The sequence below is a fragment of the Harpia harpyja genome, chromosome Z, assembly GCF_026419915.1.
Source record: "Harpia harpyja isolate bHarHar1 chromosome Z, bHarHar1 primary haplotype, whole genome shotgun sequence".
Classification (NCBI taxonomy): Eukaryota; Metazoa; Chordata; class Aves; order Accipitriformes; family Accipitridae; genus Harpia; species Harpia harpyja.
The window spans coordinates 99,830,728-99,845,047 of NC_068969.1; the positions used below are offsets into that span (position 1 = coordinate 99,830,728).

The 14,320-nt window shown below is 43.1% G+C and overlaps 1 protein-coding gene and 2 long non-coding RNA genes across 3 annotated transcripts in view; 1 reads left to right on the plus strand and 2 right to left on the minus strand.

The window, feature by feature from the left end:
• Positions 1–559: 559 nt before the first annotated feature.
• Positions 560–5,507, minus strand: LOC128137842 (uncharacterized). Its single transcript, XR_008233873.1, has 3 exons — positions 5,453–5,507; positions 4,716–4,817; positions 560–3,407 (listed from the first exon to the last, which is right to left on the minus strand). It is a non-coding gene; the product is annotated as an uncharacterized LOC128137842 (long non-coding RNA).
• A 360-nt stretch (positions 5,508–5,867) lies between these two features.
• HCN1 (hyperpolarization activated cyclic nucleotide gated potassium channel 1) overlaps positions 5,868–14,320 on the plus strand; it is a 205,467-nt gene continuing 197,014 nt past the window's right edge. The window contains exon 1 of the mRNA XM_052777989.1: positions 5,868–6,477. Within this exon, the coding sequence (XP_052633949.1) occupies positions 6,095–6,477 (383 nt within the window). The 5' untranslated portion in view covers positions 5,868–6,094. The remainder of the gene's footprint in view (positions 6,478–14,320) is intronic.
• Positions 10,097–14,038, minus strand: LOC128137230 (uncharacterized). Its single transcript, XR_008233618.1, has 2 exons — positions 13,999–14,038; positions 10,097–10,447 (listed from the first exon to the last, which is right to left on the minus strand). It is a non-coding gene; the product is annotated as an uncharacterized LOC128137230 (long non-coding RNA).

Here is a 14,320-nt window from a genome sequence, read left to right on the forward strand (position 1 = left end):
CTCAATAGTATCATGGGACCTTTCACAGATGGATACACTAGTTTTAGAAATGTTCACAGGATTAGGCTTTGTATTAAACAGGTATGTTTTATATAGAAATTATTCAGAAATGTCTACATCTTTGTTGTGTCAAATTGTAGTTCTTCAAACCAATACAATCATAAGACAATCATTATCTTGAAGAAAGAGAAAAGTTTATATGGAGTCTACTTGCATATGAACTAAATAAAAAAAGAATTACTTTTAACATAGCAAAAATGTGAAGTACATCGTCAAAGCCATTTAGCTGGTCAGCTGAACACTTGTCAGGGAAAGTGATTTCTTAATGATTTCTAAAGCACTGCAAGCACCCAACAATGCAGACAGTAGCAAAGATTAATAAACAATTACCTATACACCTACAAATCCCCCCCCAAATCAAATTAGAATTTGTTTTCCAGCTTATACTTTCTTTTTGTAGCAGTGTTGTCTCCATAAAGATTGGATAAAGATCTGACAGGTTATTAAACATATAATGGACTATAGCATAGTATAGCATTAAGATACTGTTCTGCAAAAAAAGATAAGCACTCAGAGCATACAAATATTGTATCAAATTTAGAAGTGATTTGCATAAGTAAAAGACACGCCAGAGAGTTGGTAAAAAACAGTAGGAATTTTCTGTGCTTTAATTTCACCCTGGGACATGGGCAACAATAAAACCTTCCTGTCCCACCTTATCACTTGTTCCGAAGTACCACACACAGCTGCTGCAGTAGGGCTTCCAGCATTTAGCACCAGGCCAGAGTTCAACACCAAGATCTTCCAAGAGGTAAAATAAGGCTGTGGTACGTAGCAAATAAGTAAGCATGTATTTCTGTAGAGTAATTGTAAGCGAGTACACAACTTAGTTGATCTCAGTGCACTGTAATTATTCTTGGCTACCATATGACCCAGTAGATTATCCACAGGAAGACTATGCTTGTTCACACATACCATGGTGTGTTCCTACCTGTACACATGAGCATGTCTTGCACCCTAGGTCATGTCTCAGAGCCATTTCCTATTCACACCAGTGTTTACCCTAGTTTTTGTTCCACAGAACATAAATCACTGCCTGGAATTTCTTTTAAATCATGCTTTTAACTCCCTCTCTAAGAAATGTATTTCCCACAAAACATGTTACTGGAAAACATCAGATCACTACTTTTGAGAACTGGCTACAGGGAAGAAGCTGCCTTTCACACTTCAAAGCAAACTGAGGTGTCAGTTACCTGGTCAGGCAATTTTAGGACTTGAAAATTCTACAGGTTGAGCACATCTGCTCTTGTTGATCTTTACAGAAATCACCAAGATCATATTTACATCAGTCTTCACTGTGGATATTCAAACTTCACAACAGGGTAAAAAAATCACATAAATACATGGACGGCTACGACCTAACATACAAACTTGAAGGTGCCTTTGCCTTGTGATAGTTTTCTTCAAGAGATAGTAATGATTGCAAAACTAAGACTCTTCCTTCTTCATAAACACTACGCAATATAAAATTTATTGGCAAAGATTCGTTGCCAGTAAGTATGTATGGCTGAATATTCATGGAAAGTAACATAAGTAGGGTGGCACCAAATCAAAACTGTTTTATTATGAACATCAAGTGACTAGACACAGAAAACAGGACATATTATGAATTTGGATTAATCCTCAATTTAGCTCGCACAGCTAGTCCTATCATTATAACTATTATTTTCCTTCCTTGCTAATCCTGCTTTAGCATTTGACTGGATGGTGATCTTCTGTTGAGAAATAATCTTAAAAAAATCTCACAGGGCATGAAACTAAAATTTGAGAGACAAGAGCTTTTTTCCGCAGTCAGGTGCATCTTATTGTGTCATCTCATAGAAGTCCTGTTACTTCTCTGTGCCCCAGTTTCTTCACTGAACAAACTACATATGCTTCAATACATAGGCTGTTTTTTTTTTTTCATTTCTACAGTTGAGCTGTTCTGGGTATGTTCAGGTTTTATCAAAATGAGAAAATATGAGAAAATATGAGAAGTGGGACTGTATTTACTACAGGCATAAAAATTTGCTATGTTTGGCAAAAGAGAAGGAAATTCATTTTGAGGTATACATTAGTATTATAGTTATAGAGTTATATAAAGCACTGGAATTAATGATAATAGTTTGATGGAGTCCAGTAAGTATTCAAAATAATTCAATACAAATAAAAGAGTCTACTAAATTTTTAGTAGTGATGCATTAACCTAGGACATAGCAAAGAGATACAAAATGTTTTTTTTTTCTTGTTCTGCTAACACTGATTTCTTGGAAATTTCATTTATCAATTTCATTTTTTTCAGTGTCTCTCCTGACATAGTCACAAAATCAAAATCAAACTTAACAGAAAACAAGCTACATCTTTAGCTAAAGTAAGTCTGTGACCCTTCTGCCATATGTAGCCTTGGTGTGGTCTTCAGAAATATTCACACACACAATGCCCCATTACTTCTCTTTCTGTGAAACCAAAATTCCCTCAACTAAGCTAACATGTTGGCCTGTGCCTCCAGAGAGGTCAATTTCCTAGCTGAAAACAACCTAAGTTATTTTGACCTGGAGAAGAATCTATTTTCCCACATAAAAACTACAGATTATGAAAATCCTTTCTCATTCTTATGATCTCTGCATTACTATTAAAAATTGCAAGATGCTGAAATGTTGAGCCCATTTAGGCCACGCAAACATGTAAGACAAATAGCAATCGAACATGCACAAGTAAGCATACATTTCTTCTACATAGAATAAAAATTAAAATCTAGTATGTGATCACAGAAGCACAAAACACCAATTTTACAAAGACATTTGTACCTGTGTAATTTACACATATGCTGTGTTTGAGAAGCATGCAGACAACGTGTTACATATAATACAGGTTATTTTTTCTCATTAACAACTTCTCATAAATCATATGATATTTTGATGTAATAAACCACTTTCAGATCTATACAATGTCACCACAGGAAATAGTATATTTGCAGATTCTTGTACTGTAGAAAGAGGCAGAAGCTAGGGAGGGGCAGTCATTCTGGCAGGTCTGTAGCCCATGCTTAGTAAGGACAGAAAAGCATTGACAAGTGAGACAAATACAAGCAAAAGCAAAGTTTCATAAAATAAGAAATTGGATGTTCTTGCTGCGCACAGTTTTCAGCATCCAGAAATGAAGGACAATCACCATTATTAATTCAATGTTCACCGCTTCTCCAATTAAAGGAATGTACACCAGAATCTGCTCACTGCAGCTGTAAATGTCTCCATCCCACTGTTTTCATTTACTTCATTACAAGCCTATTTTCTCCTGTACATGACTAGTTGTTGTTTAGGTTATGCTGGGAGAGACCATTCAGGTCAAGGGCCGCATGCAAAAGTCCTCTGAAATGACAAGTGAAGAGGCAGGAAAATTGCCTGCTCTCAGAGAGAAAAGTTAAGGTTGCAATGTATACGTGATTGAAGTCTGGAAAGCGTCAGTTCCACTGACACTGATGTGGTAAACTCTGCGAGTATGGGGAACAGCACAGCATGATTTAGCCTTTTCATCCCTTGCCTTTGTGGGTTTCTGTCAAATATGATGTGAGCTAATTCTTTCACAAAGCTGCAAAACAGTAATAATTTCTTACTTTTTAATTATCATTTGGTCACAGCCATTGGATGAGGGAAGGAGGCGGACATCATCTGGGGATAAACCAGTAAGAGGGTTTTGTCTATCAGCAGCTGTGCATGAGCCATCAGCAGCTGTGCACACACTCTTCACTGTTTTAGGATAAAATCACACAGAAAAGTATCACTCCAGATGGGGAAGGTTTATGTATGTCAGCCCTTAACCAATCACACTGCAAGCATATTCCTTCCTATGCTAGTCACTGCCCAGCCTCCAGCAATCCATCCCAGTGCATCCACGCCTGCCATCTTCTTCCAGACTAACATCATGTTAATGTTAACATCGTCCACGCTTAACATGCTAACATCATCCAAACCTTGTGTGTTTGAGCGCACTAGGCATAAACATTCTGTTAGAGCTGGGATTGCTGAGAAAAGCCCTCAGATCCCGTTTTGAAACACAGCTCCCCAACACACCTGATTTGCACTGTGTGAATTGTGGTGTGCGGATTTGCACATCTGTTTCTCTGTCAGGTTTGTTTTAAGCATCTGTTTTGTAAAGGATGAAGTGGATAACAATATAGTGACAAATACCATTAAAAATACTGGCGCCAAGCTTGGGAGACTTTACTTACCCTTTCTTACGATATTTTTAATGTGCAAAATAAGAAGTGTGTTGAGAATGTGTGAAAAACAAACCTGTGTCAAGCCAAATGGAGTCTCAGGACCTATGCATATGTGCTGTAATATATGCCTTTATGCATTTGCAGGTACACATAATGCTATAGCTCCTGTGAAATCATCTGCAGGTACCGATTCTCCATCATTCTGTAACCCAAACAAACTCACCCCATTTAGGGGCAAATACCAGCACCTTTCAGTTTCCAGAGCAGAGACCAAGGCCTTCCTCCTCGCTCATGGCTTGTGAACAGCTGCTTACCATCGGCAGAACTGCTCTCTCATATCCCACCTCACCCCACAGCTCCTCAAATACTATACACAATCGTTAGGATAATGAGCAATATTATAGGCAATACATATTCCATTTCCTTTGAGTGTAATTAGATGGGGAGCTAGAAATACCTCCTGCTTCCTTGCTGTCCAACAGCCTTTTCTCTGTCTCCTGGAGGCCTCTTAACGGTAACTGACATACTTCAGCCTCAGGTGGAGCGAGCTGAACGCAGACTCCAGATCCTTGTTTACACACAAACAAAACCAAAATCACCTCTTGACATATGTGAAAAGCTTGTCTCCACACTTGGGTACACCTGCCATTTTACACCTCACAGTGAGACTGGCAGCACGGCCCTCCCGGCGGGCATCACACCCCGGCGCGCTCCAGCCGCGCGCGCAGCAGCCCACGCGTCACACACCCCTACGCTCGCACGCTCGGCCCCGTGTTGTCAGTCAGCGTAAGGCTCAGGAGCAGGGAATCAGCCGCTCGGAGGTAGCGAGATGCCATCTAACCCCAGCGAACTGTTTTGTGTGTGAAAACGAATGCCACTCAAAACCTGGCCTTCCCTCCTCACTCACACCCCCTCCTCCTTCCTCGCTGTCGCACATGCAGGGCAGCAGCGAAGAGCACGTTCTGACTTCATTTTCAGCAGTATGAACCCCGAACGCCTCTGCTACCTCCAGTGCTGTCACTCGGGTCCGTGACCGGGCAGACCCCCACCCCTTGCTCTCTTCCAGTCAGCCAGCTCCCCGAGACGCACCAGAGCGTCTTCGCAAGAGCCCGGCGAGCCTCTGGGACCCCCCCACAGCTTCCTGCCCTGGGGGTGGAGGCACGCCGCCGCCCCACGCCTCGCCCAAGGTGAAACCCAAACCCACTCGTGTTACTGGATGTCTGTCGGAAGCGCAGGCAGGGCCGCCGGGGAGCCCCGCTCTTCTCCCCCCCCACCTCTCCCCTCCCTTCCCCTCCGCCCGCCGCCTCAGGCCGCCCCGCGCGACAACCGCCGCCGCCATGTGGCCTCCGCCCGGCCCGCGCCCCCCGCCCCGCTCCGCTCCGCTCCGCTCCGCTCCACCCCGCCGGCCACCGCGACACGCGCTCCCCGCCCGCCGCCCCCCGTCTCGCCGCCGCCGGGCCCACGCGTGCCGCCGGCCCGAGAGCAGAGCAGAGCCCGCCTTCCCCCCGCCACCGCCCCGCCGGGTCCTTCCCTCCCCGCGGCCCGGGCGCCTCGGCCCCTCAAGGACTCCGGGGCGCTCAATGTCAGGCGGGCGGCGCGGCGCGGCCGCCGGCAGGGGGCGGGCGAGGGGAAGCGGTGCCAGCCCTGCGCGGAGCGCGGCTCAGAGTCGGCGGCGCTGGCCATGCCGGGCGGCGCGGCGGCGCGGAGCTGAGCCCAACCCAGCCCAGCCCAGCCCAGCCCAGGGCGGCCGAGCCCAGCCGCGCCGCTGAAGGGCACCGGCGGCGGCGAGGCTTCTCCGCGCTCTCTCCCGCGGCTGGGACGCGCCCGCCCCGCAGCATGGAGGCTGGGAAGCGCAGCTCCTCTGCCGGCAGCCGGGACGATGGCAGCGCTAACGCCTTCCCAGCCAAGCCGGCGGCCCCGGCGGAGAAAGCCCAGAGCAGCCCCGGCGGCGGGGGCAGCGGCGGCGTGAAGGAGCATGGCAACTCGGTGTGCTTCAAAGTGGACGGCAGCGGGGTCGAGGAGCCCGTGGTGGGCTTCGAGGATGCCGAGGGGCCCCGGCGGCAGTACGGCTTCATGCAGCGGCAGTTCACCTCCATGCTGCAGCCGGGGGTCAACAAATTCTCCCTCCGCATGTTCGGCAGCCAGAAGGCGGTGGAGAAGGAGCAGGAAAGGGTTAAAACTGCGGGGTTCTGGATCATCCACCCCTACAGCGACTTCAGGTGAGCGCGGGGCTCCCGCCGCCGCACGGTGGGGTGGCCCCGCCGCGGGAGGCAGGGCGGCTCTCCTGCCGCCTCGCACCTCGCCCGGCGCAAACTTCGGCGGGCTCCGGCCCGGGTTGGGGGGTGGTGGTGCTGGTGGAGAGGCGGGTGGGGAGGTCTCCTCGCCCCTTCCCTCCCTCTCTCCCTGCGGGCAGCCTCGCTGCCCCGCTCGGCGGCTAAAACTTTGCCTCTTCCCTTCCGCGTCCCCCACCCGGGCGGCGGGGAAGGAGCAGGAAACCGGCGCGGGGCGGCTGCCCTGCCTCTCTCCGCCGGCCGTGCGCCGTCGCTGGGCTGGCCGCGGGGCTTGGCCCGGCCCGGCGCTCTCCAGCGTGCTGCACCCGGGACGGACCCGCAGGCCCCGCTTCGGCCGGGCGCTGCCCGGAGGAGCAGCGCCCGGCCGAAGCGGGGCCTGCGGGTCCGTCCCGGGCCGGCCCCGCCGCGAAGGCCGCCGCGTTGGCCCTGCCCCGGGATGGGAAGAGTATTTGCAGCGGCAGCAACGTAAATAAAATCTCGGGGTCCGGGCTGGGCGCATGCCGGCCCCCTTCCTGAGCACCCGGCGTAAAGACTTGTTTGTTCAAGGGGTCGGGTGAAGGAAGCGCGTCTCGGTCAGAGTTGCAGGAAAATAACTTTATCCCAGCCAGCACTGTGTGGGAGACTGCGTTTTCGTAGGTAGGCAGGTAAACGTGATGCTAGATGAGCGTTGCTTTCACAATTAAGTTGAGCGTATGCAGAATTGGAATATTCATATGAAAAGCAGTGCAAATAAATCCCCGGGAAGAGATATTTCCCTTTAAAATTACATATTAAGTGAAGGATTATTTCATTGTATTCTCTATGCCAGCTGGCTGTACGCCTTTGTAAATTTAACACACTCTACAATATTTGCCGAAGAACTATTGGTGTCGTTATGCGTATTTAATCAATGGCTTGAATTGAACAGCCTGTGTCCATACAGTAAGTGAATTGCACCGGAGACCATGTTTAAAAAAGGAAAATCTAGAATGTTCAATAGTTACATGGATCTTCTAAAGAGAAAGTAGGTTGAATAGAACATGCTTCCTGTGGGAACAGGAGGAAATACTTGCAAAGTCCGAGTTTCTGCGGGACTATTCAGAGTGAGGTGTTACGCAGTGAGCTGTACTAGCACCTTGCGGTTGAGCCCAAGAGCAGTACAGCTACAAGAGCAGAGGAGCAGGTCAGCACTCAGTTATGACTCAAAATCATGTTTGAAATGCCTGCTTTTTTCCTGGCTCCCTGGAGGCAATAAGCTGCACTCGTTCTTTCCTGGAGTACCTTTTCCCCCTCGCATGCCAGCTCAGCTGCACTAGCAGGTGCATTAAGGGGGGAGAGAGCCAAGAGTCCACCTGCTCCCTTTCTGCCAGCCAGAGAGGGACATAGCAGGTCACATCTGGTGCTGTGGTAGCATGTATAGGGGATTGGGGGGGGTCTGGTAGCCTCTTACTTACCTGTGTGTGTACTTGGGTAACTTTATTCACGTGAGGATTCCACTAAAATGAATGACATTATTCTAGTGAGTAAATTCCCTTGTTTTGTTGTAAGTTTGGTTTCTCAATGAGGTGCGCAACCCAACGATGGTTTGGGCAATAGGAGGTTATGCACCATGTTGTGCAGCATGTAACTTTTTAAGCTGATATGTGAAGTAGGTGATAGGTATATTGGTCCTGTTTCATTACAGAAGTATCTTCTAATTCTGTCCTGATTCTTCCTGTGGGAAGGTTTAGAGATCGTAGCATTTGTTTACTTATTTTTGTCAGCATGAATAAACAATACTGCATCCTTTTCAGGCCTGTTGTCTGCATATTGTTAAATTAACTGTATTTTCTAGGGGTTTTATTATGTTTTTCTTTTATTAGAGTGGAGGTGTTTTTTAAATAAAGTTCATAGTCTTCCATTAGTCTTGGGATGATGTGGCCTGATCCGGACCCAATTTTTTAGCCAGTAGGACTGTTTCAGTGAGAAATATGAAATCTTTGTGTTGTTTCTACTGAAATAATTGCAACTGTATAATGGTACTACTCTTTTTGGGTGGCAGTGTTTATAGAAATGGGTGAAGAAGTTGTACGATGTAGTAGATTTATCTTCCTGTATGGGAATTGTGGCGATGCTAGTAAGTGCCTTCTAACAGGTCTCTGTACCAGAATAAATGCATATGTAAGGGTGGAATTGTTTTGATTTATTTTTGCATGTGATTTCATAACAATATAATGCTTGTATGTAGACAAGCCTTAAAGCATCCAAAGACACAGGGTTATTCTAATTTCACTGTGTTAATGTTGTTACCACCAAGGGAAAGAACTAAATTTTCTACCAAAATAACAAGAAAAAGGTTAAAAGCTGAGTATTTTATGGTATCCAAGTGAGAAGATTCAGAGTAAGTTTGTAAGTTTAGCTATTATTAGGGTGTTTGTGGCACATATGAAAACGGACATCACGGAGAGTTTTAAATATAGGCATACTTAGGAGAATACTGGGTTAACCACGTAAGACATGGGAAAATTCTGGTACAGGCTCCTGTGGATTCCCATTTATTTTTGCTTTTCTGGTTCTTGATGCTTGTATGCATTTGCTAGGATACTTTGATGCATTTGGTTACATTTCTTGACCTCATTCTCGCGATTTTTATAAAACTTTGTATGTTTATCTACACTGAACAATATCTTGCTGTGTGGTCTGGGGGGGTGGGCAGCATCCCTGTGCCCTCCTGCCCGCCTTTTTTGGTATGAACAGAGCGTGGAAGCTGTGTCTGTAAACTTGGTGCTCTGTGAATCAGTTACATCCTCACAGGGCTTGGTCTCTAGTTTTATGGTTCTCTGTCCTGCCTGTGTTTCAGGGAAGAATTGGCTTTTCATCAGGCAGATACACCCTTGGAGAATTAAATTCAATAAGTATTACATAATTTTTCCACAAGGGGACCATTTTGTTCCTAGTTGTCTTCTCCCAGTCTTCTGAGGTTAATGTCTAATTTGGAAGCTGTTATGTAAACCAAGCACCTAATGCACATCAAACCCAGCACAAGACCTCTGTTTATCTCCTCGCAGCTGTGATTACTGCATCTTAAACTTGGACAACAATTCTGTGTAGTTGTATGACTCACAAAAGTGAATTTATTGTCAGTGTTTTAGTTAGAGTTTATTGAAGTCCTGCACGCTTTCTGTGAGATACTGAGTGCTTCCAGCTGTCCCTGCTCACGTGCGGAAGAATGAGCCCATGGGAGAGCATCACCGGTCCAGCCCCGTGGCCCTGCAGCCGTCGTTTGAGAGCAGCATGAAGCCAGTGGGAGATGGGAGAAACTGCACATGGTTCTGCTGCTGCCATATGCGTTTCACTCATTTCATAGCAGACTTGTGGTGGGCTTTGGGTGACTTTTGTATGTTATGGCCTTCTGGCATTAGTGGAAATGTCTGTGGCTGATTTTTCAGATGATTAATTACTCGGTGTCCTTCAGCACGTCAGGAGTTTCTTTAATGCTCAGAAGGCTTGCTTGCATGCGCGCGGGCTGTTGGTCCAGCCCTGTAGGATCTCTGTCCCTGTCTATAGGTACACAGAGAAACTCACGCTGTCATGGAAATCTTGGTTTTATTACCATTTCAGCTGGGTCATCTGTAGTCAGCAATCTACAAAGAAAACAGAGTTACTACTTCCAGAGTCACACGGGAGAGGCATCTTTTGACCAGAAATAGCAACGTATGAGAAAGACCGAGAGGGAATAATACGTGTATGAGTAAACGTAGCCTTCACACTATGATGGTTACAGTTCTCAGTTTGATGTTTGGGAACAGCCTTTGACTGGAAGTGAGGACAAAAATTCTAACTGGCTTCAAGGTGAAGTGAAGTAAGATTGTGATGTGGAGTTGTCTGGCAGAGTAGTGGATAAGGAGGTGCAGTGCAGGCAGTGCTGAAGGTCTTTTTCCTGTGTAGATGAATACAAAGTATGAACTGATTTGCAACAATAGCAAAAAACTATTGACATTTTATGTGGCGAGAATCTCTCTGGGTAACTTCTCATCTATTCAAGGAGCGCAAAGCCTTATTTTCATGATAACAGAAAAGTAAAAGCAGAGTTTATTGTAAAACTTGAACAGAAAATTTCAGAGCATAGTGAATAGTAAAGGTATGCCAGATTTTTTTAACATGTGTGGCACTGCAGTTTCAAAACCCTTTTGTATACATATTTGAGGGTTATCATATAAATGTATGAAGTTTGTCATATAGATCTTTATAAATCATAGAAAGCTCTATTGACGCTACCTTGTAAGTAAAGTTAATGTCAGGTTTCAGTGGGTTTTAATCAGAGTGAAAGACACAATAATACTTGCACGTGTACATCTAGGTACTTACGGAAGAATATTTTTGTGTCTGTTGCTATTAAAAAACATTCTGTTACTTTGTGCAGTTTTATGCAACCCATCCATGTTGTCATGCACACGTGCAGCTTAATTTTTCAATTAAATATATGCCAAACTGTAAGTCGTAATTGCAATGTATTAGTGTGCCTCATGTTTTTTTATTATACTTCTCTCCATTTTGAACTTACATTTGCCTTATGAATCAATTTTCTTTTTAATTTGTACCTATCTTTTGGACCTGCCTTTGACCACCAGCAGTCACCCTAATGTGGTAGTCTGTGCATGTTATATATGCAGCTCACATACATATTTCTAAAATTTTTTTTATGTGCATGCATTGGTTTAAAACCTGTTCTTCTTTGGGACCGGTCTTCACTCTACATGTTATACCTATCATTTATATTTTAAGAAGCTTAGGGTAAGCACTTTGTCCCTCTCTTTTGTCACATGTCTCTAATGTCTCATTTGAAGCTAATGAGATTTATCTTTTTGTGAGCTGTTACATACTTAGGTTTATATAGAGCAGTGGAGTTGGAAGGTAATGCTGTATGGGATGAAGACAAAATGTGTTGAATCGTACCTAAATGTAATTGATATAGATAGAAGTATGCAAAATTAAGTATATAAATCATGTTGGTTTATATTAAATAGATCAGATAAAAATTAGTGTGGGTTTTAATGGATACATTATGTCACTGGTAGTGTTGGAGTATGAAATGTCTGTAGTTTTGGATTCTCAAGGTAGTAATTTCAGTCTTGTTGCTCAGGATTTGTCATGAGATTCTCTTACAGTGTTGAGACTTCTGAATTATTTGCTAATAAACTGATAATTAGGGATTTATAATTATGCTGTATACATTCCTTGCACAAAACATTTTTTTTTTTTTTAATTATTTTTTTATGACTTAAGCACAGTTTTAGCTAAGGCTATCTTTCATGTATCATTTTCAAATACTATTGTGGCAATTATAATTTTTATTTCTATTAAAGAAAAACTTCATACAGTTAAATTATTCCTATTACTTGAACATCTGCTCTTTGTACATGACTAAATTGAGAACTGTTTACTATTAAAAAGGTTATTAGTAGTGCTTGACTTTTTATTTGCGGCATTCCAGTAATTTTTGCATGTTACTTCTGTAAATGCCCCAGAGAATAAAATGACAAAATTGTAGCATTAATCTAAATAATGAATTTATAATGTCTGAAGATTCTTTCTGACAGTAAGTTACATATTAAGCTTTATAATAGTTCCCCAGGTAAAATGCAACTCCCATAAAGGTAGGCTGAAGAGAAGTATGATAACAGTCCTCAAATGCATAAATGGATATTATAAAGAGGAAAGAAATTACATAGAAGTAATGGGATGAAATGGCAGTAACAAATATCTAAATTAGACATTTAGGAAGCAGGACCAAAAATAAGCAACGAAATATTCTATTGGAAATGCTTTGATGTGGAATATGGGCCAGAAGTCCATTAGGTTGTTTTTCATCTTCAGTTCCTATTATTTTTAATATTGAATAGTGTCTTATCATTGGCTGTCACTGATTCATTTGTTATGAAATCTAGCTGACTAAAGCTAGCTATTGGCATTTCTTTTTGTATCAGTTGTAAGCATATATGAGTGAAAATGGATGTGTAGAGGTATATGTTGTGCTTTTGGGCTCATGAGGGCCATGTGCTCTTGCCCCTTTGAGATTTTCTTCAAGAACCACAAAAGCAAGCCAGCTGAGTCCACCTGAGTATGGTGCAGCAGCCACCCACCTTCTGGCCCTCTAGGGGATGTGGGAAGGATTATGCCTTTCTTTGTCCAAGGAAAGCAATCCATTTTATTGATAAGACATCCTTCTGTCTCTAGGTAATGTAGAACATTAATGCATAGTTTGAGCTCAGGTATATGCTGAACATTTCCCAATTTTCGTTATGTCCCTTCTAGTCCTGGAATAACAGTCCATTCATTGCATTTTCTTTCACACTTTTAACATGTTATATACTTGAACATAGAATAAAGTTTACAACAGAGAAAGAGCTCAATAAGTGTAACTCAAATAATTCCTCAGTGCTCTGAGGTACTTTTAATTTAGCTTGTGATGTTTTGAAGATCGCTGGCAGCACCTATGAAGAAGTACACAAGTACATTTTTTTTCTGCAAGATGCTGAATTTTAGAATACTCACCTTCTTCATAATCTAAATAAAGGCAAATATGTTCATCATGATTTTGAGATATGTTTAAAACCAAACCAAACCAAAATCAAACCAAAGTGTTACAGAATTCCTGTGAGTAATCTAAAAGATGATGTTCTGGAGAAGTTAAATGTGAGTCTTTAAACTTTGACCTGGGAGGCTCAATATCATGAGACTTCCTCTTCAGTTTTCTGATTTTTTGTTTTGACTGCAGTGAGAAAAAAAGCTCTTGATTAATATTTTATATATATATATACACTATCAAAATTTAAATCTTATAAGATCAGCATCATGCTTGGGCCTGTGGGGGAAAAAGTACTGATTCTGTTATTCCCATTGATTACTTTAGCAAGACTACACATTTTTGAATGTGTACTGGCACTTTATTTGTGAGGTCATCAAAATAAGCAATGCTTATAATTGAGTCAGTAAAAGTTTTTTTCTTTATATTAGGTTTCTTGGACTTGAGTATATGGAGGGAACTGTGAATTGGAATACTATGTAAAAGCGTGGAATAGTAAATAAAGGTCTGGATTTAGGATTTGGTTTGGCGGTTTTGGTGGCTACAAAGCTAAATAAAAAATGCATAACGTTTGTTAAGTTGCTTAGGCTTTTTTATGGTATATAATCAAGTTAAAATTTGAGTGGCTCAGTTTCTGATTGTTCAGCCTGGGGTAGCAGAAATAGAGATGTACGACATCAGGGGTCACTTAAAAAAGTATGAATCTTTACCTCTACGTTTCTGCCTACCTATCTAAGATCGGTGACATTGTAATATTTAATTAAGCTTTGTCAGCTTTTTTTTTCAGAGGCTCAGTTTGAAGGTACTAGAAGGCAAAATACTATTTTTAGAGAGGAGGATAGAATATGAAAATTAGTAGAGAAATTTACTTCATTTGGTTGTAAATAGGAGGTGTGCATTCTTACCTCTGCTTTCACTCAACAGCATGCCTGAGAGCTGTCTTCTATGTCAACATGCAATTTTTTTTGAGAGGAAACTTTTAACCTACTTTGCAATGTTTAATTTTTAACCTGACAGTACAGTTCTTGTTAATTGCTTGAAAGTCCTTTAGCTGTCTATTCCCCGATTCTTTCCCAGAGGCATGATTTAATTTTAAAAATCACAGTGTATTCAGCTCTAATTATTGGAGGGCTTGTTCTAGACACATAGTAAGGTATGTTAATGACCAAAAACTGTATCAGCTGGAGTCAATGTCAGTACTACCTCAAGGACACTGTCATTTAGCTT